Genomic DNA, 24,320 nt, shown 5'->3' on the forward strand with positions numbered 1-24,320 from the left:
ACTGGCGCTGTGTATATAGAACCACTGAACTAAAGAACCATTTGAATGAAGAAATCATTTCTCATTAAGTGATCCTTCATAATGTATGAGGAAAACATCTTGTAGATGTATAGAACTATATCTTTTTTTAAAAAAGCTGGTTCTTTATGGGCTTCTTGATCTAACTGTGGATTTTGATAAAAGGTCAATAGTTCACATTTAAGAAAATAAATTCCGTCTTTGGGATCCTGTAAATCAGAACATACTGATTCCAGTCTTAGCCAGTGGTGATGAATGTCACTGTTAAAAGGTCCTTAAGGAACTTTTGGAAGTTCTTTCATTTGAAACAGTGGATGAAGCTCTTAAGGTTATTTGAGGAACCTTTAATAAAAGGTTCATTGAAGGTTCAACAGTTTAAAACTGAAGAACCTTCAAAGGTTTCTAAAGGATCTTGTGCTTTTAACCGTGTAAGAAAACTCAAAGAAGCCAGCTAACGCCTTGTCTAATAAAAGTATTTCATCAAATATAAAAAAATAACAGTCAGCCATAACATAACGGTTAGAGCACTGCGCTATCGATAACAGGGTTGTGGGTTCGATTTCCGGGCTTGGCAAGCTGCCACTGTTGGGCCCTTGAGCAAGGCCCTTTACCTTCTCTGCTCCCCGGGCACTGGAGTTGGCTGCCCACCGCTCTGGGTGTGTGTGTGTGTACTCACTGCCCCTATTCACTAGTGTGCGTGTGTATGTTCACTACCACAGATGGATTAAATGCGGAGGACACTTTTTGCTGTACAGTGTACAGTGACAAATACATGCACCTTTACCTTACCTTCCATTAAAACCACCTTCATCATTTTGTGTAGGTTCCTCCTTGTGCTACCAAAACAGTTCTGACTTTGAGACATGGACTCCACAAGACGTAGCCTGCATTAATTCTTAGCTCTTCTGTGTAATCAGACCAGATGGGATAGCTTTTGATCCTCAAGCACATCAATGAGCCTTGAGTGCCCATGATCCTGTCACCTGTTGTCCTTGTTTTAAGCACTTTTGGTAGTTACTGACCACTGTATACCAGAACCACCCCACAAAACCTGCCATTATGGAGATGTTCCGTTATCTAGTTATCATAACGGGTTACTACAGCACTACAACCCAGCTACACTTACAAAAAATGACTTAACGTACATACTTTTTACAGATGAGCCACCCCGGCTATCTCTCTAATAGGACTACATGATATTAAAAAAAAAACAAAATAAAAACATTGCAGTATTTTGTTGTTCTGCTATATATAATTGCAATTTATTATATATATTGAGTTTAAAAAATCAGTGCATCCAAGATTGGAGTAAAATAAAGGATGAATAAAACAAGTTGTAGCATGACGGGTTTACTTTAACTTGCCTTAGGTGACGTGTCACGTCCTGCGATGTGATTATTGAGCATGCACATACTGCATTGTTCATGCTAAAACGATGTATTGTGCGGCTCTACTCTCCTGGCAACCCCACACTATGCACAAGTTTGTGCTTCACCTTTAAATCAACTCATTATCTACAGCCTCTTTCACGCAGGCCCTTGTATTTACTGGTAATTACACAGCAAGGGGTTAAGTGTGAACAGGACCTGGCTCAGATTACCAGGGAATACAGTAACTTCTGAATCACAGGCGTCAAAACAGAACATGTTGTGTTTTTGTGTAGTTCGTACATGAGAGAAGCAGCAAAGATCTGTGCCTTGTCTGTATACGTAGACACTGTTGCCCAAAGTCACGCAGCAGAGGCAGCCAAGCAAAGCGCTTGCTTTTAAAGTAGGGGTTTATAGATCTTGTGAGAAAGAAGAAAGTTACGAGAGTGTATTTTTTGTACAAGATTCAGAAATGAAGAAGCTGTTGGCCGTTCCCCTGTGTAAAAGTACTGTATAAAAGTAACCTGATAATGTGCTGAATCGGGCGTGCTACATTACATTCTCTTTAAAAGGAGATTCTTCAACATTTGGGTCCTTCAGATAGGTGGAAAACATTTTGTTGGGGGGTTATTTAAAGAATCTTTTAGAAAATGGGTCCTTACAATTCTAATAACCTTTTTTTCTGCACAATACAGAAGGATGGGGCTGGGACTGGGCATCCCTGTGGTAGATGCTGGCCCACATTGCATTAGGTCTGGTGTGCATTCCCTAACACTCACTTCATCCATAAGTAATCAAGAGCCATCTTTAGAAAGCTCCATCTACCAGCTACCCTCTAGCACTTCTACAGTGCTTGTTCTTCAGGTCCCCCCTCACAACCCTAACCCATTCGGAAGACCACCTCCCTCACCCACCACCCCCCACCCCCATTCCTTCGTACTGCCTCTATCAACTCGACAGCCCAGCCTTGCTTGCAGTCCAGCTCCATTAGCTCGTTCGTGGAGTGCAGAACGAGGCACGCATGAACACGAGAAAGCATCGGGAGGTGTTCTGCTGCTCTTGCTCTTGCAGCAGAACGAGTCACACAAATCGCCGGTTTGAAACGTGGAGGGGGGCGCAATAAAGAGGGAAGGAAGGGGAGGGATGGCTCGAGATGAAACAAAACGGGGGCTGATCAATATCTGACCATCTCGTTGCGAAACGCTGCAGAGCTGTAACAGGGTAACAGGTACAGAGCTAAAGGGGGGCTGTTTATTTATTTATTTTTCTTTCTTCTCCCCCCCTCCAACACCCCCCCCCCCCTCACCCCCCGTTAACGGACGGAGCGAATCGAAAGGGGGGGGGAGAGAGAGAGAAAGCGGAGGAGCCACGTGTCACATGTGCTTCGCAGCGAGGCGCGGGGCATCTGCAAGCCGGATCCAGAGGAGGAGGAGGCGGAGGAGGAGGGAGAAGAGGAGGAGGATGCTGCGGCAGGCGATCCACCGCGGGCTCAAGGCGTCCTTCTACTGGCTCGGCCTGTTCGTCAGCCGCCACCCCGTGTTCTTCCTCACCGTCCCCGCCGTGCTCACCGTGGTGTTCGGCTGCGCGGCGCTCAGCCGCTTCCAGCCCGAGACGGAGCTCGAGGCGCTCGTGGCGCCCGCGCACAGCCTGGCCAAGATCGAGCGCAGCCTCGCCAACAGCCTGTTCCCCATCGAGCGCTCCAAGCACAAGCTCTACTCGGACCTGCACACGCCCGGCCGCTACGGCCGCCTCATCCTGCTGGCCAAGGCCGGCGGCGGCAACATCCTCGAGCTGGCCGAGCAGGTGCTGCACGTGCACCGCCAGGTGCTGGAGCTGCGCGTGAGCCACAAGGGCTTCAACTACACGTTCGCGCACCTCTGCGTGCTGCGCCACCGCGACAAGCGCTGCGTGCTCGACGACATCCTCGCCGTGTTCGAGGACATCCGCGCCGCCGTGCTCGCCAACACCACGCTGGCCAAGGTGCCCGTCAGCTACCCCAACACGACGCTAAAGGTAGAGGAAATCCCCTCCCCCTTACCCCCACCCCCCCTCTCCGCCCCAACACACTCACACGCCCCCCTTTTTTGAATGTTTTTCACCCCCTGTTCCTCACGCGCGGGGTTCTGTTGCTGCTGGGAAAGTACAGGTGGACCAAGTTGGTTATGTGGACCCGCAGCACCTCAGCAGCAATGGTCTCTCAGCAGCAGCTCAGAGTTTCTCAGAAGAACAAGCCTCAGCGACTTCCACTTCTACCGTAAAGCAGGCTCCTTGCTGTGGTGTATGCGGTAACGGTAACGGTGAGTGGCGACGCTAGCTACGTCTCGCTTTCCTTAGCTGTTTTTGTTGCTGCAGTTCTGTAACGGTCATCCCGCTCAGGACAGGGGGAAAACACACACACACACACACACACTCAAGTTCCTGGGAGCTGTTGAAACACACTTGGAATAATGCCGCATTGTCGCTGGAGTTCATGAAAGAGGCGGTGCTGTCCTCCGAGGACACGCTGAGGGGAGCCTACACCTGTTCATGCTAGCCTACATTCATAAAACCAGCCCCTCGCTGTCCCGCTGTGTGTAGCCCCGCTGCTAATCTAACAAGCACTAGCAACGGTCAGCTAAAGCGGCTGTGTTTGTGTGTGTGTGTGTGTGTATGTCTGTATGCATGGCAGGAAGTGCCCATCTTCCCCCTGTAGTAAGCCCTGATTATGAATAGACTCCACTGCTGTGTGTGTGTGTTTAGAGAGAGAGAGAGAGAGAGAGAGAGAGAGAGAGAGCTGCTGGTTATGAATCAGCTGCATAGAGCTGCACTGCACTCGGGGAATGCCGTGGAGCTGCTTGCGTTGGGGAGGCACTGCCGCTCTCACACTAGTGCTGCTGGACTGCTGTTGCTATACGCTGTTACTAACGGGCTTGTTCCGTTAGCAGTGAGGCTGGCTACACATGCACTTACACACAGGGGCTCTCCTTCCCTTCACCGCTAGAGCCTCCTCTCTGTGTAGGTGAGGGGTGTACAGATATGGGAATGCAGGTGGCAGGGCATTTCTTAAATACCTTTAAAATATTGGTTTCTTAACAGCTTAAAAAATGAGATTCTTCAAGTATTCCTTAGTAAATACAGCATTTCTCTATAGACAGTGAGCCTCTTCTCTTTAAGGGGAATGCATGGTTCCACTGCTGTTAATTACTGCATAGAGGCCTTTGGTAGTAAGAGTGTGAGGATACAAATGCAGGAAAGTGAACGAAATGCCTAATCTTTAATATGTCCTTATGACCAGATGTTATGTCGTGACCATGAATTAAAGCATCCCGTTATTACGGGAAAATACATCTGAGGTAACACATATTGTAGTTATGGCATAGAACATATTGTAAATATGAGAATGTATCTTGTTATTGAGATACTGTGTCGTAAAAATGACGTGTTGCTTTTATAAGGCTGCTTATGTAGGCTGTCAAATAGTTTGGACTGTCTGATTTGACTCAGTGACGCAGCTGAATTAGTCAAATTTTACTTCGTTCTTGGCCTAAGTCGCTTAGTTGGTATCTTGAAGGATTCCTAAATCTCAGCGTTTATAAGGACGTACAAATTGATTTGACCTCTCAGATCTGTCAGATTTCTATATTTCTTAAGTGACACAGGAAGCCTCTGCATAAATAATAGTCTGTGTCCTTTTCAAAAATATCTTATTTCAGATGTTTATTTAATAATTACAACACAACATCTCGCCATAACAGCATGTATGTATGCCCTCCAGGTCCTATCAGGTCCTCTACGATCTGCGCTCTTTTGCAGCACAATTTGAGGCCGTTCCATGTGTGTTTCAACAGCTCCCTTTTGCCTACGTTTTCTAAAATGGTTGTTATGGACAGAGTACTGCAGCAGTGAAGCCAGTGAAAGTGATACGTAGTTGTTGCTACTTTCCACCAAGGTATTACACAGTAGTGTTTTGTACAGATGCCTGCCTGAGAAACAAAAGTGGCAGCTATTTGTGCGTCCCGTGTCACCCTTCCGTACCACAACATCTCCAGGCTGTTTTGCTGCATTCGAGGTGTTCCTGAAGCTGATAGCAGCTGCCCATGTTCGTTTTAATTCAGTCCAGAGTGTCCCTTAGACACTAAACCTTTTGAGTCCCCTTCAGGTTTAACCACGTAAAGTGAACCACGTAAACACCTCTGACACCGCAGACTTTCTCTGTTTGTTGAAGATGCGACGTTGCTGTGACTGATGATCTGGCCGTGGGATTTTTCAGGCCTTCTACCACCGGGATGAAGCTTGAAGTTTGTCTTCAGGGCCTTGCTTGGCTTAGGTGGCTAAAATCTGCGGGGGCATGGATAAAAACCATGGTGGACACCAGCGTTTGATTAGCTGGCGTGTTTTTTTCGTGAAGATGTGACTGTTTGCTGGAGGCTTTGTCCCACTGATTTTATCAAGATGTATTACCTTTACCAGTAGCGTTACCATTACAATTGTTTAAATATGAAAAATAATAGAACTTGTGGTAATAGCAAATAAGTAAAAACACAAAAACTATCTTTTTTGCTCCTTATATTTGTTTGTGCTTGTTGCAATACAGGCCTCCCAATTCTTGCAATGTGCTATTTCCAGTAGTGCTATAGGGCAAAAGAGGGGGGCCAGTCATTTTGTTTCATTTCCATGATATGCCAAGAAACGGTTGCTTCATTTGTCCGAGGCATCCGTTTTTTACCTAAGGGCTGGCAACACACGTCATACATCTCAGCTTGAAATATCTGTCATCTATCTTTGGCATACCTCAGATGTGTCTTGTGCAAAAATCATTTAACCCTAAGCTAGCATCCGTCTTACATCCCACGTTTTACATACTTTACAAATATTACATTACATAGATTTACCATGTGCAAACATTCAGCAGGTCCGTACATCCACACCCCTCATGTACAATTCGCTTTCAGCTGATTGTGATGTGGACGATATCAAAAAGATATAACATCATGATACTTGGAGACATTTTTATAATAATTGATATGCAGATTTTGCCACATTAAAAAAACTTAAATAAAACTAACAGTATAAAGATTTTGAATGAACCTATCTGTGCTACAGTGACCCTGTGAGACATGAGTAATTATAATCTTTGTAGGTAGAAAATATAATATGACATAATTTATCACCATAATGACCAAATATCATTGGATGGCCCAACCCTAACTGATTGGATTGCTTTTAAACTTCTGGAGTAAGGATTGTTTTATAGTGTTTTTATTTTAGACTTATGTTTCAGTTTGATTAACCGATCTAGTGATCTTGACTACCAGCTCCTTTAACCCCTCCATGACTTTTTTACACCCTAATGATTACTAATCAGTAACTACATGCACAGTTAGAAGAGCAAGGAAAAAAGCCAGAAACCACCAATGGTTATGACAGAATTTCTCAGTTTGTGGGAGTAAGAAATAATAATGTTGGGCTACACCATGCTCTTCTTATCACCGGCATTATGCTATGGTAGTAACTCCCTGTCCATGCCCAGTGTATTTCACAGTGATCTGCTTTATCTCTAGGATGGGCGAGTGGCATTCATCGGCCACCAGCTGGGCAGCGTTGTCCTGGCCCCGCACAGCCGAGACCAGCAGGTCAAGTCGGCCCGCGCCATCCAGATCACCTACTACCTCCGCAACCTGCGGCCCATGGTGCAGGACGCCATCGCAGAGAAGTGGGAGAATGAATTCTGTAAGCTGGCGCATCGTCTGGCCACGGCCAGCCAGGACTTGTACATCCAGTCGCTCACCTCTTTCAGCCTGTGGCGGGACTTCCACAAGACAGGCGTGCTGGCCAAAAGCGAGGTACTGGTCAGTCTGGTGCTCGTGCTGCTGGCCGCCACCATCTCCAGCTCTATGCGCGACTGCCTGCGGGGCAAGCCCTTCTTGGGCCTGCTGGGTGTGCTCACTATCTGCATTGCCAACGTGACGGCTGCTGGCATCTTCTTCATCTCCGACGGCAAGTTCAACTCCACGCTGCTCGGAATCCCCTTCTTCGCCATGGGTAGGTGCACCTTTTGATTGTTGCCTTCGATTGTCGTGCAGGATTAGCTAATTACGACTCCTCAAAGGATGAGGGCGGGAGAGCATAATTGTTCTGCGCCTTTGTCGCCATGGACTTCTGTTTGTGTCTGGGAAGTAAACAAACAAACAAAAAAAAGTTGATGATGATTAGAGGCACATTTTTGCAGCAGGATAAATAAACATGTTTACTTCAAAACTCCATAATGATTATAATGGAGTGTACATATTCCTACACAATGAAACAGAGGAGAAAACTACAGTGTAACTTCATTGTTAGGGAGTAATTTTTTTTTACTGAAAAGTGTTAGGCTTTGGACACTACACAACTTTAAATTATAACAGATGAGTAAACTGGGTTTCTCACTTTCTGTTTTCTTTCTATTCATATAACAGTGGAGAAAATTGAGGATCACATACTAGGGCCCAACTGATGTGAAAATATTGTATCTGATACCTATACAGACTAGGCTAAATAATTCTGAGAACTGATAATATGGGTGCTTGGCCTGAAAGATATGATTAACAGCCGACCTTCTAATCTCAAGCAGCGGGAAAAAAACATGTATTTAATTAAAATATTAATATATAAGCACTGGGGTTAGATTACACATACTTCTCAAATCTCAAATTACCTCTTTTTGTCATTAGTGTGGTGGTATTTTGTGTTCAAATGCTCCAGTTCAGCTTGTATTTCTGTCATACAGTTCCGTAGTAACAACTAAGATTTTACCCTATCTATGAGAGCTGCCAAAAAAGTCAACAAATATAGACACTTTATCCCAGTATCTTTCCCGATGCCAGCAAAATGACAGATCACCAATATCAGCTGATAAAACCAGCCACCTGATATATTTGTCAGGTTCTACACTAACCTGATTATAACTAGTTGCTGAACTTTGGTGAGATTGCACTGAAAACATTATGTTATTAGAAGCAGATATACCAGACCAGCAGGCAGAATACAAGGTTATTGTTGTTGTTGTTTTCTTGCTACAGTTTATGCTGGGAAAAGAAATAAATGGATAGAAAACTGAATAAACATAAAGACTTGGAACGTGATCAGTATGTGGTAGTTTTTGTCATTTATGGAATATAGACACTCGATTGTAATCCTGGCCTGAACTCAACTAACTGAAAACACAACGCTATGTATGTGAATTCATGTTTGTCTATTTCTTCATTTTCTCAGTTGGCATTGTTTTTTTACATTTACATTTAAGGCATTTAACAGACACTCTTATCCAGAGCGACGTACAAAAGTGCTTTGCTATTTACTCAAGAATAACCTCAGCTAGTTTGAATAGACTAAAATTCAAAGATGCATCAAAGCTTAGATACTACTAAACACAAGTCAATAAGGAGCCCATGTTGGTTATTGTTGGGATCTATTCAGATTTAAGTCATTGAACTTCAACATACTCTGAAACTGGGGACGAAACATTAGAGCTTGTGCCCCTTGCACAGTTCTTTGTGTTCTCTTTCTACTTCCTTCAATACCCAAAAATCTGCAGACCAGGGCTGATAAGCAGAGATGAAACTCTGAGCTATAGGCTTAACTTGGTGAAATGTATTTTAATGTATCCCTGGTTTTACCCAGATCTTAGCAGTGTATCTTCTGATACCAATGTTTTTCTGATGTCACTGCGCATCAGCACAATTCATACGGATTTACATTCATGCCGTATAGAAGATACTGTACAGACTCTTATTGGTGTACTGTGGTGTGCTTTCCTGAGCAGGGAATCGAACCCCTGCCTGCCAGAATAACAACATTTTTCAATACACTATGCTCTGTGCACTGTACATGTTACAGAAGCATAGTACCTGAACAGTGGTACCGTGGGCTCTAAAATGTCTGTGAAGCTAACATGCAGAGCTACATAGGAACCAGAATCCTTCACATAATCATGATCAGTCCATTATCATGATTATACTCCAAAAACTGGAGTAACATAACTCTGATTTCACACGGATCTTAGCAGGGTGCAAGTGTGTATTACTGTCCAGTCTCACAGTTTGTTTTTTCACCACATTTACTGTGCTTTAAAGGCAGCTTGTTCTATTACATTTTGTGGTTATTGTAGAGTCACTCCATTGGCAACTATTATTGAAAACTATAGCACTAAGAGCATTAAGAGGGAACCAGTTCCCTAGCATAGCGCTGACGGACTGGTATGAAAACAGAACGTGTTTGACATTCTCTCCGGCCTAGCAGATGTCCACCAACATCCTGTCACGACAAGGTAGCAGGACAGTAAATCAAACATGAATCACAGCCCTCTCCTATCCCCTCTGTAGTGGTGTCTACTTGATTAGAGCCCTGTCAGCGCCTCCTTTAACAAGACTTATGCTACAAATGCAGATGCCACATGCTAGACCTGTGTTGTTTTTTGTGTGTAAATCAGCTACAGGAAAGGCCAAATTGAGAAGGAACTATAAATACTCCCTGTCTAATTAGACCCTGTTTGGTTACATGGGACCCCCCCCCTTCGGCATTACCCGTGTGAACTCTCAAATCCGGCGAGCCAATTAAGATCGAACTGAATGCCATTTTTTGTCCCTTTCCCACTTTGACATTTGTTTTAAAACATTGATTTCACCATCATAATATGTAGAAAGGCAAAAAGGACATTTAATGCACAGTTAATAGGCATTAAAAAGTTTGTGAACCTGAAATGAAACTACTACATAATTAGTTTGCAAGAGACAAGGCCAATGGTTTATGACTCATAAATGATTGATAATAAAATAATGATTTTGTAAAATCCAGGTTAAGGTTATAAACCTGGTCAAGGTTATACAGAATGCTCTGCTCTTTGTAGAATCTCTCACCTCAGTACCCACACCTATTGTGTCCCAAATGATCTGGGCTCCTTGGACGCTCAGTGTTAAAGCGAGGCTAGTCCAGCATGGAAGATTAATTGCAGTCTGACCAGTGGATTTTTTGAGCCCTTTGCCGAATGGCAGAAAGCCCTGATTTACTGGGTTTGGGCCATACAAGGGGGGGGACAATCGGGTGGGATAGATTTTGTCCCGCTGGACAAGATGAATGTTGACACTTTACACTGCTGGCCACAAGCGTCTTGTGACGTGGCAAGGCGTCCCTGGAGACCCAGCATGATTCTGATGGGCTATGGGACTGATGCAGGGACAGAAGTGGTGGAATACTGATGAGTGAAGTGCAGACATTCAAATATGTCTATCCAAATCATGTCTATACAATACTCTTTTAGTTGTTCACAGATTTTAACCCATAACTGCTTGATAATAATCATTCTTTTCACAAGCAATCTTTTTTTGCAAATAGTCTTAAACTATATAGAGTGTTTTATTGACATTGCAAAAATTGTATCTTGGCAATAGAAATCATAAATCTACTGAAAATAGCAATATATTTCACTATGTGAGTTTGTTGTAGAGGTTTTGACTGGTATTTCATGTAGTAAAAAGTTGTGTTCCTTGTCTTTTCCTAGTTTTTATTACATAGTTTGACTCTGACAGTTACATTCAGCAAAATTTCACAATGAATGGGAAAATAATATTTCCACATTGACATTTATTGAAGGTTTTTTCTTCTCCTGTATGAGTCATCATCAATTGGAAGCGATAATACACAGATGCATTCAAAAGTTTACATACACTCATTATGTCTATACAAATGAATGTCTAAGCCAAGCTTTCCAAAGAGCTTCCAGTGTTCCAAAATTATTAGCCATTTCTAAACAACTGCAGATTCCAAGATCATCCAGTCGGCCAACTGTGCTTAAGTACAAGTTAGTTGGAGGTAGGGCTGGGCGATATGGTAAAAATATTATATCACGATATGTAAAGACATTTTCACGATACACACTATTAATCACGATAGACGTGATTACAGAGAAAATGCATCAGTAGTGAGAGATTTTTAAAAACTACTATTCGGATACCATCATTTAGCACTGTTATTTTTATTCATATTGTGCTGCACTTCATCCAGTTAAACCAGTCTAATTACACTGTTTGTAATGAAACATGCAGTTGATCAGTCTTGTTTAAGCACTGGCAATATCCTCAATATTCTTAGAAAAGCCTTTTGTCTATCATGATAACAAAATTGATCACAATATGATAAAATATCATCATATTGCCCAGTTCTAGTTGGAGGTTCAGCCACTTCTTCCAACCAGGTCTGGAAGAAGTCCCGAACTTTCACCTTCCGCTCAGAGTACAACTTGTCAGAAACAACCCAAGAGCCATCAAGGCACAGGCCTGCCATGAACTGGAAGCTTCTTTTGATTACAGAAAACCCCCCAAAACTGATACTTGTGCGCCAAACTCTTGGTTTATAGAAATCACAGAAAGTCCAATATTGCCATGATGTGGTGAGCGTATGTAAATTTCTGACCACAACTGTCTGTAGTTTCATAAATAAATTGATGAACATGTATGATCAGGAATGTTTGTTTTTAGCCCTTTAGTGTTAGCTATGGTTCTAAAGTGCGTACAGTTATGTTGAGCAAACAAGATATGGAAGGTTTCTCTTAAAAGAACACTCTGGTGTTTTTTTTTAATCCCAACTTCTATCTACCACATCTGTAGCATACTGCTGATTATACATATAATAATTAAAACAAATTTAGCTGTGCTTATTAAAAAAAAAAAGAAAACCATCTGCTGCATCTGTAGGTACTGTGGATGGTAGGTAGTACTTAAAGCCTACTTACATGAGAAGCCAAGAAAGACTAGGGTGAATACAGGACATATAATTTAAAATAGCTAATTGCGATTAAAATGTATAATATATTTATATGCACACTTTTAATCAAAAGATGGGTATTCAAAAGTAGTTTTAGGAGTCTTACCCAAAAACTCTTATTGGTCAGGTCTCTTATTCACTCAGTTCCCTGCCTCCTCCCAGTCCCAGGTTTGTTTTGTTCGCCGTCTTGTTTGTCACGTTTTGGTTCTGTTCATGGTTTTGCCCTTGTTGTTGCACTTCATGTTTCTTATCCCTTTGTTTGGTGTTTGGTTTTGTTAATAAACCATCTTGCTTTAATTTCCATCTCTGTGAGTGTTCATCCCCTCAGGTCTGGCCGTACACGCCATGAAATTTGTGTGTTTGACAAAGTGAAACTACTTATTTTCAGTTTTGGCTGATACATTTGATTTATATAAATATATTATAAGAAACTTCTTTTTTTTTATTTGAATGCTGTGTCTTGCACCCACATGCTGAGGTGCATGGTTTATTAATTTGACAATGGTATCGGATCGGTATCGGGTATCGACCGACATGCAAAGTTTATCGGTATCGAAACTGAAAAAGCCAGATCGATGCATCCCTAGCTCTTACTGCAGGTATACTCATTACAACTGGGATTTTTTATTCCCACCTGTTCCCCATCTGCTTTCAGGTCACAACATTACCACTCAGTGAGAACATGCAGCACCCCCACTCTGTGGCTCTCTTAAATGCACATGGATGAGTGAGCTGATTTGGTCAAGTACTAGTAGACACAGAACAGAAATTTGACATACCAGGCATGTTGTAATTTTGAAATATCGTCACCATTATAAGATAGCATCAACATTTTTAAATACCATGGTATACCTCTACAGTTATATCACCCAACTGTACTGATATGCTATCTCGATTTTAAATGAATAGCTCTGAAGTTTCAGTGCAGAACTTTTTGTTGCCATTTTACTGTGTTGGAACAATATAGGAAACCTTTAATATAAATAGCGGTGTTCTTTCAGGGAATCATGTATAATTGGAAAACTTGCTGCTTAATTGTTACTTTGCCAGCTGTATGTCACTGCCAAATTAGTTCCTGCACAATATAGTTAATAAAAGGTTGAGAATTGGTTGCTGCTGTCTCTCAACATGAGGACCAAACAGGTGTTAATTGTGCAAGAAAACCATAATGAGGCCAAAAGTTCAATAAACACATTCACTCTTTGGTACATTATTAAGAAGCAAGTATAGACTAGTGAGCTTAGCAATAGCACACAACCTTACATGCAAAGCCAGTCCAGCTGTGTGAGACACGGTTTTCTGAGACAATGGATGAGGAGAGCTAGAGTAATACTGGAGTTATTTTCATTCAGATGCATGCAGTGTGCCTATTTTTAGATCCATTCGGAGGCTGTCTCCCTTTTTGGCAGCAGAAGCGTGTGTGTACTGCCTTGAATGGACAAATGACATGGTGGCGAATCAGTGACACATTACATATTCACCTCTTGATCCCAGTCTACACCAAATGTTTGGTAATATCCCCACATGTTAATTAGCATGAATCATTATCTGATGCTGTGGAAGGTAAGGGAGTAATCTTTCTTTATGTTGTGTATATGAGAGTTATTTTAATAGCATCAAAATAGCATATTCGGGGGTTTATAGAGCCAACCAAGTACAAGATCCACTATGTTTCATATTTTTGTAGGTTCTATTGTATATGCTGAGAAAGACCATTTTCAAACTAGGTCATCAGGCACTGCTAAAGCAAAACCGCATAGCTAATCATTCTGCCTCATTAGTGTGCAAGCATTGTGGTGTCACAGCAAGTCAATTCCCATCCTAAGCTGCCACCAACCAAGAGTCAATTTCCTCCATCAGGTCTATTGGTTAACAGCTAGTCACACACATTGTCTGTGCGTGTGTCTATTTGCATTTGTGTATTTGCTCATACAGCTTCACAATAATAGCTATAAGAGCTTCTTGAGGACATTTTGTTGCTCCCTGTAAGAAAACGTAATAGGTATTAAACTGATTTTAGGTTAAAAAAAAAAAAAGAGCTTTGGATTTTAACTAGAAAAAAACAACACGAAAACGAAAAACGTCTTCATTACATGGAAGCCTCTGTTGAAGAATTATTGAGTAAGCATTTTGAGTAAATCCGAGCTAAAAGCACAGTCAGCTGTCTTTAGTAAACAGTAAAAGCAGTACTAGCTGAAGTGACAAAATACATAGCTAAATGATCTGTTATCAAGGTAAAAGTCACAGTGAAAAAATAGCACATAAAGTGTTTCCAGGAAAAAATAGCAGAGTGTTCCCTCATCTCATTAAGAAATGTTAGTTAACAGGAATGGATGAGGTCAAGTTGAAGTCTGTGAGACATAGAACTATCAGAGAGAACTGCTGGTAGTATTGCCAGATAGACAACACAACAATTTGACTGCACAATTCTGGACAATAATGCAATCAATTGTAAAGGCTAGCGATATGTAAATAAACCTCAGAATATCCTGTGGACTGATGAATTTGAAGCTTTGTAAAAAAAAAAGGGTGCAGAATTTCATGAAAAGAACACCTCTCCAACAGTGTGGATCTATTATGCTTTTGGCTTGTGTTGCAGTCAGTGGCATGGAGAACATTTCATTGGTGGAGGGCAGAATGGATTCAGTGAAATACCAGTAGGTTCTGAAAGCAAACATCACACAGTCTGTACAAAAGGTGAAGATGGCAAGATGATAGCTTCTACAGATAATGATCCTAAACACACTTCAAAGTCCACAATGGACTATCTCAAAAAGCACAAGCTGAAGGATTCGCCATGTCCCTCACAAACTTGTTATCTATTTTGACCTTTGCATGGCACTGTATTATTGAAAACACTTATTTTGAAACTTGTGAATGGTATTATGTATATCTTTTTGCATACCAGACTTTCTGGTGTATTGTTTCGCAATATTTGAATGGTTTGTTAGGTCCTATTTGATTGTTTTTTGATAAACCTGACAATTAATTAGTTAATTACTCGATTAATAATATTTACCATCTAGCCTACGTCTTTTTTTCTCTTGCAGTTAAATGAATATCCTTTCAAAGTTCGCCAGAGTACACATCCCTAGTCTGTGTTTGTGTGTGCGCGTGTCCCTGCATGCATGTGTGTCCGTCGCAGTGGCTGTCTCTTCAGCCCAGCACGTCATTCTCATTGATCGAGCTCATTAAGGGCCCCAGACTGTGGAACAGCTTGTGCCCTCCACTCACGCACGCCCTGCTTTGCCATTCCCTCCACGTGTCGCACGAATGTGCCTGGTCATGGCTAACATGCTCAAGGTGCTCGGGAAAGCAGCCCGTCTCAGTCAAGGGCCAGCAAAAACAAACTAAGCACCAGCGTCCATGTCTCAGCCTGCAGCTGACCGCAAGGGATTCCACCCTGTACAACAGATGATGCAGAGTTAGCGAGTGGATTGAAAGCTCAGTGCCGAGAACCAATGCTATTATTGATCAGCCGCTGCGCTAGAAGGCCGGGATGGGAGGGCCTTGAGAAGAGATTAGGGTTGAGCTACTTAGCATAAATGTCGTCAAGCTTTAAATACTACATGCTATCAAGCCAGTGGTTATATAAATTGACTTTGTCGGGGTGAGGATCAAGCGGTGTTTAGGCCACAGAGCACAAATGCATTTGCAAGTTCAGTGATTCGAAAACTACTGAAGGAATACAGGCCAAAATAGACTAGTATTCTTTAGTATCTTTATTTGTAGATGCTGCACAGTATAATATGTATTGCAACATTGGTCGTCTCAATAATGCAATTGTAAAGGCTAGCGATATGTAAATAAGCTCCTGAACAGGTCTGGAAATGTCTTTATATGCTCTAAACCAGGGCTGCTCAATCCTGGTCCTGGAGATCTACCACCCTTATGAGTTAAGATCACAGCTGACTCTAATGTTCAGTTGCTCCTAAAGGCCTTTATTGTCTGAATCAAGTGTGCTAGATTCAGGGTGGAGCTAAACACTGCAGGGTGGTAGATCTCCAGGGCCAGGATTGAACAGCCCTGCTCTAAACACACTGACCAGTTCTCATTTGAGTTCATGTGGGTGTTTAATTAAATCAATATATTCATGTCATCTAGAACTAAATGGTTTTGAGCAGATCGGAGCCGACTTCTCTTGAGGTGTATGGACATGGAGAACCTTCAGCATTTAGTATGCTTCCTACTGTACAAACTGAAACCTTAGTGCCTGCTACCACCAAATCTTGCTTCAAATCTTATGCAGTAATTCAATAAGCTTTTGACCACCTGCCTCCCAACGGCATCAGGTGGCACCCAGTGGTAGCTTCCTCTTTCTGCCCCGTGTAGTGTAGTGTAGCCAGTGTTCTAATAAGTTTGAACTTGTAAACTCTGCTTCCAGCTGTCTTTGCTCTTTTTGTATCCTTATTTTTGAAGGACAGTGATCTGTTTACTGAACTTCGTGGACAACTCTCTTGACGTGTTTCTTACATGCAATCAAACGTCACAGTCAACAAACCCCTGATGTGCTTTATCTCAGACAAAGCCTTTGATTTGCCTACCTGATGTAAATGTGTGTCTGAGAGATTTTAGTGGGCCCCCAGTAAAGCAGTGCCCTGATATGCAACAAAGTATATCCACACATATGTTAATTAATTTACGGTTTACAAAGCTCACTGAATTTACTCGTTCCTTTGTTAGATCATTCATTAGTATTTAGCTTGAAACCATGTTTTGCCACACAATATCATGTTTTAGCATTTGACAAGAAGGTACTGTGTGTTTGGACTGTGTGCAAAATGTTCTTGAGTTGGTTAGATTTGTTTTGTTTCAACTGTGTTTAACCCACTTAGTTCTACAGCTGAGAATATAATTAATTTGGCAGCAAGCATTTATTTGCTTAGAATACGCTATCATCAGAATGAATACAAGTAACATTAATATGTATGTGTTCATAGCGTCTTAAAGCAGCTTTATGCTATTTTTCGCTACTGTGCTCCCCTAAAGGTGGAGTGGGAGGTGGAGTATATAATTCACTTATACACAACTGTTGTAAATATGAATCATGCTTTGAGCCCCATATGCCTCATCTGTACAAGTGCATTTGTTGAAGAGGGGAATAAAAACAAACGTGGACTTATGTGTTACTGTAAAATTATGGAATTTCACACAGATTCAAAAATCTGCCTGGCAGCATTGCAAAGATGGCCACAAAGTGAACAGACTTGTTTATAGGGACTTTGGTAACGCTGTGTTATATACCAAAGTCAAAATACCATTTCAAACATATTTTAAATCACTAATAAAATCTGACAAAAACCTCATGAATAGTTTATAGTGTCTTACTCAAAATAAATCAATAACACCTTTGTCCTTTATATTTTTACAGCATGATCATTTATATTCATATTCATATGTTTTTATTGTTCTGATGTTGTGCTGCTGAAATTAATAGTTAACAATTATTATTTTGTGTAAATAGTATTATTTTTCTTTAAAACATGGCTGTGTCTCAGTTCTGACAGCCAGTGTGATCTGATTAAAATCTATGACCTCTGTCTGAACATATATCTTTCTTTAAAAATTATCAAATATCAAATTATTTTTTAAATCCTGTCTGACCGAACTGACGTACAGTGACATCTTTAGTGTGTGAAGGAGAAACTGAGCTGAAAGGAGAGGCCTTGAACTCACTGCTGTGCACTGACAGTGGTGTGATATACACTGACATGAAACTTTATGACAGGCTAAAAGCAGCGCCTTGAATTTATGAGAATGAAAAAAAAAATCTAACAGAAAACATACACAAACTGTCAAGTGTGCTGTGGTTTGTTTGCTTTCAGCTACAATGGATGGCTGCAGTTGTGTTAATGCCTGGTAATGACCATTTGGGATCCTTTCAATTTTCTTAGGAAAAAAAAGGAATATATTGCGTCCCGGCCACTGCATGACACATTTCAATGTTGTGACCTCAACGTCTGATACTCCAGACAAATCTAGCTAAGCATTTCCTCTTTAAATAATATCTGACTTTATAATGCAAAGTGAAAAATATGGTCTTGAATAGATCTGAGTAATTTTAAACAGATGATTTTAGGAACACTTTCTTGTATCTTCATTGTTCTATCCAATGCTGACAAAATAAGTGTTGCATCACTCAGGATCTGCTGTCCTTGAATCATCTTAGCACAAAGATCACTCATGGAGAAGGAAATATCACTGTGAACGCTCACTGTAACAGTTTAGATGATCTTAACACTATGATGCTTTAGGGAAAATTGACCCAGGACAGCAACAAAAGCTGTCAAAACTAGACAATGGTACAAGCTTAAAGCGTTGCTTGGGTTCTCTTTTAGTTTTGCTTCACTTCTTTATTTTTTACCACTTTTGTACTTTCTTTTTTTTTTTTTTTTTTTACTGTTTTTATAGCTTTTTCTTTCACTTATTCTCTCTATTATCTCTCGCTCTCTGTCTATGCCTCTCGCCTTCAGTCTCACTTATTCTCTCAGGGCTTCTTTGAAACAAGTGAACTGCACACTGATGGATGAAGCTCAGAATGAACAAATCATGCTGGTGAAGCTCACTACATTCTCAGACCTAGTTCTTCTTTGCACCCAGTGGATTAGGAGAAAAAAGAAAGAAACTTGCTTTGGTGAAAACTGTTCAAACAATCCAGAGGCTTTTACAAACAGTTTTTAAAGGTCCCTAAATTGATATTGAACTACTGAATTATCAACCAATCTCTGCTTGAAATATAAACATATAAATTAAAAGAAGGCCAGTGTAGTGCATGGTAGAGTACTGGTACTGGTTTCACACAATACTACTTATCATACGTAATGCTATTTAGTGAGAGTCCATGAGATTAAAAGTACTTACGATAATGTGTAAACATGTTCCATGAATAAATGAAGCCCCAGTTTTCCATCCTAAATAATCTGATTTAATTTTAGACAATTATTATAGACAAAAATCTATAAGTAGAATTCACACGACCATGTTTCTAGATCTTGAGTCTGCTTTTTCTATACTGTACAAGATTTTCCTCTGTATAACTATAATGTAGTTTGATAGTTTGAGTTTTATTAGTTTCATGCCGGTTTCATTAGTTTTAATAATGTAAAATTAAATATTGACATATGTAGTGCCAAGATATTAAAACTACAACAGTTACCAGTTCAATACACAAATGTAGCCCTGGTTCAGATACAAATTTTAAATGTTTTTTTAAAGCAATACCTTCAGCAGACTACATTGATACAAGACATTACTTGAGACAATCATAAGTAAATCAACAAGCAGCAAACTAAAAGAGCAATAGTAAAATGGAAACCACAATTCCCCTCAGGACTCCCGTTTGATCCCATGACAAATAGATCATGAAAACTAGTCTTGTGTATGTCTAGCCCATGGTTTCCTCCCACTGGAGGTGCACCAGGTACAACCAACTAGGAGGAGACCCAGGGGACGAATCAGGGCACACTGGAGTTATTATTTCTCTCGGCTGGCCTGGGAGTGTCTGGGGATCACAGATAGGCTAATGATGATGATAGCGATGTTTTGCATATGTAAGCTGGTATAAGGACCCTTGGCAAGGTAGGGATATATCACAATGTGTCACAGATATCATAACTAAATTTCATAACAATACATAGTTCTATATCATGGGATTTTATATCAGCAAAATCATCAGTACATCAGTACAAGAGAGCCAACAACAACTAGTGTTTACTGTTTTTAGAGTCCTTTAAGTTTGGAATTACAGTGACTTCTGTGGTGAGCGTTTTACTGGGCCATCACCTTTTACTTTCCTGCTTAAATGTGTAGTGTGCCCTAGTGAAAAAAAGTACATTCTTAACTTTATTATGCTACACTAATGATCAATGCACACAAAGAGTGTTAAAATAAAAAAACAATGTTTGTACTTATTACACTTTAATTTCACTAAAATAGTATAAAAGCATGACTTTCTGGACCTGTGACCAACTGTATAGTCACACTGTACCCATCAAAGACCTTTCCCCACTCACAATCCACTTGAATTCACTTCTTTTCCTAAGTTAATGTTTATTTATTCTGTATTATTTTGTATATAGTAGTGTTTTTACTACTGTAAGGAACTATGCACAAGTTTCTTACTTACTTTTAAACCTATGTTAATGTGATATGACAGTAAACATAATTAGACTTTAATTGTGTTAACTTCACTTAACTGTGCCAAAATCTAACCATTTTTAAGTATTATAAAACACAAACTGCATTACTATTATACACTGATTGTATGATAATTGTTCCCACTGGAAGATAAGGGAATGATTTATTTGAAGATTTGAAGATTTTATCAGATTTGAGGATCTCCGTCAGACTACCTAACTAACATATTAACAATTACCATCTTCACACATGATTCTGCATTAGTGATCACTATAGCGTTCAGCCAACCTGAAGTCACACTCAGCAGCAGAGAAAGTAGTAACTTTCTCTTACAGTCTTGAACATCAAAGGTCAGGCAGTGACAACACTATATAGATTAGAATTGAACACATAGGAAAAAGTGCCCTGTGGGGAATACACACTGCTAGTAAAGAAAGGGGGAAAGACACACCCAGTATACAAATAGGGGGTGCCAGGAGCCAATGGGAAAGTTGTGGGTTTTACTCAAATATGTTGTATTCCACACTGTATATTATGGAACCTGCACAGCTGACTCAGTTAGTGGACTTAAGAAATGATAAAATCCAACACCACTGCAGTTTCAGCACACACAAAAGTGTGTACTGTTTTCAAATTTGCATTGGCCAATCACTGTCCATTTGCCAGTGGCGGCAGACCAAAAAAAGTTATAATAAAAGTAAAACAATTGAGTAGCATGTAGGATATATCCAGTTTTATGTACAGCAGACTTTTGGCATTACAAGAGACTAATTTAATCATTTTACTTGGTAAATTACTGTAGTACTTATTTTAATGCACTTACATTGCAAATACATTGAGTAACTATGTAACTAAAATTATACTTTTAAAAGTATGTTATTAGAAATATACTATTATAATTTTAAGTGTAAAGTTGAACATTTTTAAAAAGTACATACTTGCTAGTATTTTTACCACATTCTTTTAAAAAATTTCAGGATGTGTTAAATACAATTAATTATGGTAATTTGTACTATGTATAGAATCTAATCGTTAAACTTTTGCTCCAAATACCCAGTTGTGGGCTATTTTACCATGTCTTAATAAAAGTAAAGAACAGCTGCTCATAAAAAACAACGGAAACTGGAGATATCGTGTTTTCTGCGACAGCAATATGTATATATATCATGAAAATGTCTTCAGGCTTTGTAAATATTTTTGTACATATCGCCTAATTAATCCCCATAGTCATAAATCGACATCTATGACTACTGTGTTGTGGTGGGATTTTTAGTCTAGCTCTAGTCTATCTTTTAAGTGCTACATGGCTGTGTACTGTGGCTCTGTGTTTCGTTGTGTTGTGTTGAGGTACATTACAATACATTGTACTGTTGTGCTTTGCTGTTGTGTTGGGCTGCATTATGATGGGTTATACAGGGTTATACAGGGGTTCTTGTGCTGTGCATGTCATATAGTTTTGTGCTGGGTTTTATGCATACCGTTAACCTAATCCACCGCAGTGGGATTAACTGTAAGAGGCTGTGACATGTGCCACGTCGAGATAAGAGAACATTTACTGTAAGTATGACATACGTGCATATGGGTAACGCTGAACACGTTGTTGTTTCAGGGGATTTCTCTGAATCACTTTGTTCATTTGCTTTGTATGAACAAATTTTGTTTGCTCTGTTGTTGAAACGGACTGACACCAGCATGCACCATTTTTCCTCATCACCTGTCAGAAATAGATGCTTTATGAGCTATATATTAAGACCTCATCCAGGCATGTTTTCTCGCAGCTGATGGATGTGTTTGCCTCATGCACTGTGCTGAAGTTTCAAAGCAGTAATTCTGTTTAATGACTCACTGATGCTGGGGGACTGTGTGTATGTGTGTGTCGAAGGGTGTGTACGCTGCCTTTATTGGAGCCCGAATGTCGGAGCGCCCTTTCTCCAACACATCTCTTCTAGAGAGATTCACAGGAGGCCTTATGACAAACTGCCCCTCTAAAGCTCTGCCCCATTCTGTACCTGTCTAGCAGGCACACAGCGACATGAGCTACAGCCTTTCATTTGCCAGTCCTCTCCTGGAGAGACCTGGCACGACAAAGTTGCAGTCCAGGATCATGTCCCCGGGTGTCCTCTGACCAAAAAAATTAATAAATAAAAGAGTAGGAGGAAGAATATCAATGGTAGGCACGCGCAGGGTGTGCTAACCCATTTAGATAATGTCAGGGGGATGACAGCGCAAAGCGGCTTCCCTGGTGCTCTGTGTTTCTGTCTCTCTCTCTCTCTTCCCGCAAGCACAGCTGCATGTGCTAGGTCAGGATACCCACCGTGGCTGGGGGCACACCACTTCCCTGTGGTACCATTACGCAAACCACTAGACTGGGGAAACTAGTCAGTTGATACGGTTGAGTCATGTTACCATAAATTTTACAATTCACAATATTTATTTTCCATACTGTATACATAATTAAGCAGTTGATACATTAGATACATTAGCCTGAGTATACATTTTATAATGCTCATTTTTAAATGAGAACATAGAGCTTCACAATATATCGTTTCTGCATCGCCATCGCAGTGTGCACATGCACAATAGGACTAAAGGAACTGATTTAAAGGCTCTAGAAATTTCTGGACACTTTTCATGGATTTCAGTCATTTAATGTCTTATGGTTTCTATTGGTTTTCCAAAAAAAAAAAAATACAAAATGCAGTTGCTTAATGCTAACATAATACATTGTAAGTATATCACAAGCCTAATCCTACTTCAATCACCTTAAACTGTACTAACCCTAACACTAGCTGCAAGCCTTAAAGGTATCACAACTCTTACCTTAGCTCCAAACTCTAAGGCTAGACCAATCCTAACCCTAGATACAACTCTTAGGTCTATATTAGCCCTATCCCTATCTCCAAACCATAAGGCTCTCCCAATCCTAACAAAGGGAAAATGTAAATATAAAAGTAGACCCAAGTATACTAATCTCAATTGTTCTACAGTGCATTGAAGTGGGGTTGTTGCCAAAATAATGATCTTTGCACTTCAAGAATGCTAAAATAGAAAATCTGGTTTGGGACTAATATACTTTTTTGTATATAATTGTACAGAAATAGTGCAATAGCATCACTTTGTGTTAAGTGTACTTAACTATACTACAATGAAACTATTGTAAGTATAAGTAAGTAGACTTTGAATATACTACCACATGTGTCTGTGAACTAATACTGTACATACTTTAAACTTAAGTGAAATTAAAACAAATTTAAAATGCAGTATAACTGCTTGACAGTAAACACTGGGTGGAATTCCTGTGTTTACTGACAATATGGAAAGACAAGCATTTTATGAAAACCCAGATGTCGCTGTATCAACATTTCAGAAAATGCTTCAATGCAATAATTGTCCAAATTTCTTCCGCCAGGCCTTTATAAAGTTTTAATGTCACTGCTACAGTAATCTTCCTCCTAACCCTGTGGTTTAAAGGCTGCAGGAGGAGACCTCCTCTTGTTTAAGCTTATGGCCTTCCACACTTTAAATCCGGACAGTTTTGTGCTGCATTCCTGAGCGCAGACAGCAGTCGCAGGATCAGCATGCCTTGGTTTAGTGCTGTCATTTCTCCTGCTTTGTGGTATTAATAAAGATACACGCTCCGCCTGCGGTCCCTGATCTCATTTGCATTCTTGAAGGGAAGAAACGCTTTGACAGAGGTGGTTCGACGTGAAATCTCTGTCAGAAGCGCTATTTAAAGAACACACACTCGCTCTGATTTGCATATTGTTATTTTCTTCCCTTAATCTTTATTTCACCTCTAGCCTGCCTATCAGGGTCAATGACAGCTCTTTCTCTGTGTGAAGCTCTGATGTTGCATATTTTGGGTGTATTTAAATTGGATTGTGAAGAGAATAGAGAAGGAAGAAAAATAGTCAGAGATGAACAATTTCACAAAGTGGAATAACAAGCAAGGAAGACATTTTTATAGAACAAGAATAACGTCTTGGTCTGTGTTCATGTCCACTGTGATCCCACGGAGGGTCT

At 40.5% G+C, this 24,320-nt stretch overlaps 1 protein-coding gene across 1 annotated transcript in view; it reads left to right on the forward strand.

Moving 5' to 3' along the window:
• Positions 1-2,565: 2,565 nt before the first annotated feature.
• ptchd4 (patched domain containing 4) overlaps positions 2,566-24,320 on the forward strand; it is a 35,082-nt gene continuing 13,327 nt past the window's right edge. The window contains exons 1-2 of the mRNA XM_072681063.1: positions 2,566-3,398; positions 6,926-7,406. Coding sequence (XP_072537164.1) covers positions 2,763-3,398; positions 6,926-7,406 — 1,117 coding nt within the window. The 5' untranslated portion in view covers positions 2,566-2,762. The remainder of the gene's footprint in view (positions 3,399-6,925; positions 7,407-24,320) is intronic.

This window comes from Salminus brasiliensis, chromosome 1, assembly GCF_030463535.1.
Source record: "Salminus brasiliensis chromosome 1, fSalBra1.hap2, whole genome shotgun sequence".
NCBI classification, from domain to species: domain Eukaryota; kingdom Metazoa; phylum Chordata; class Actinopteri; order Characiformes; family Bryconidae; genus Salminus; species Salminus brasiliensis.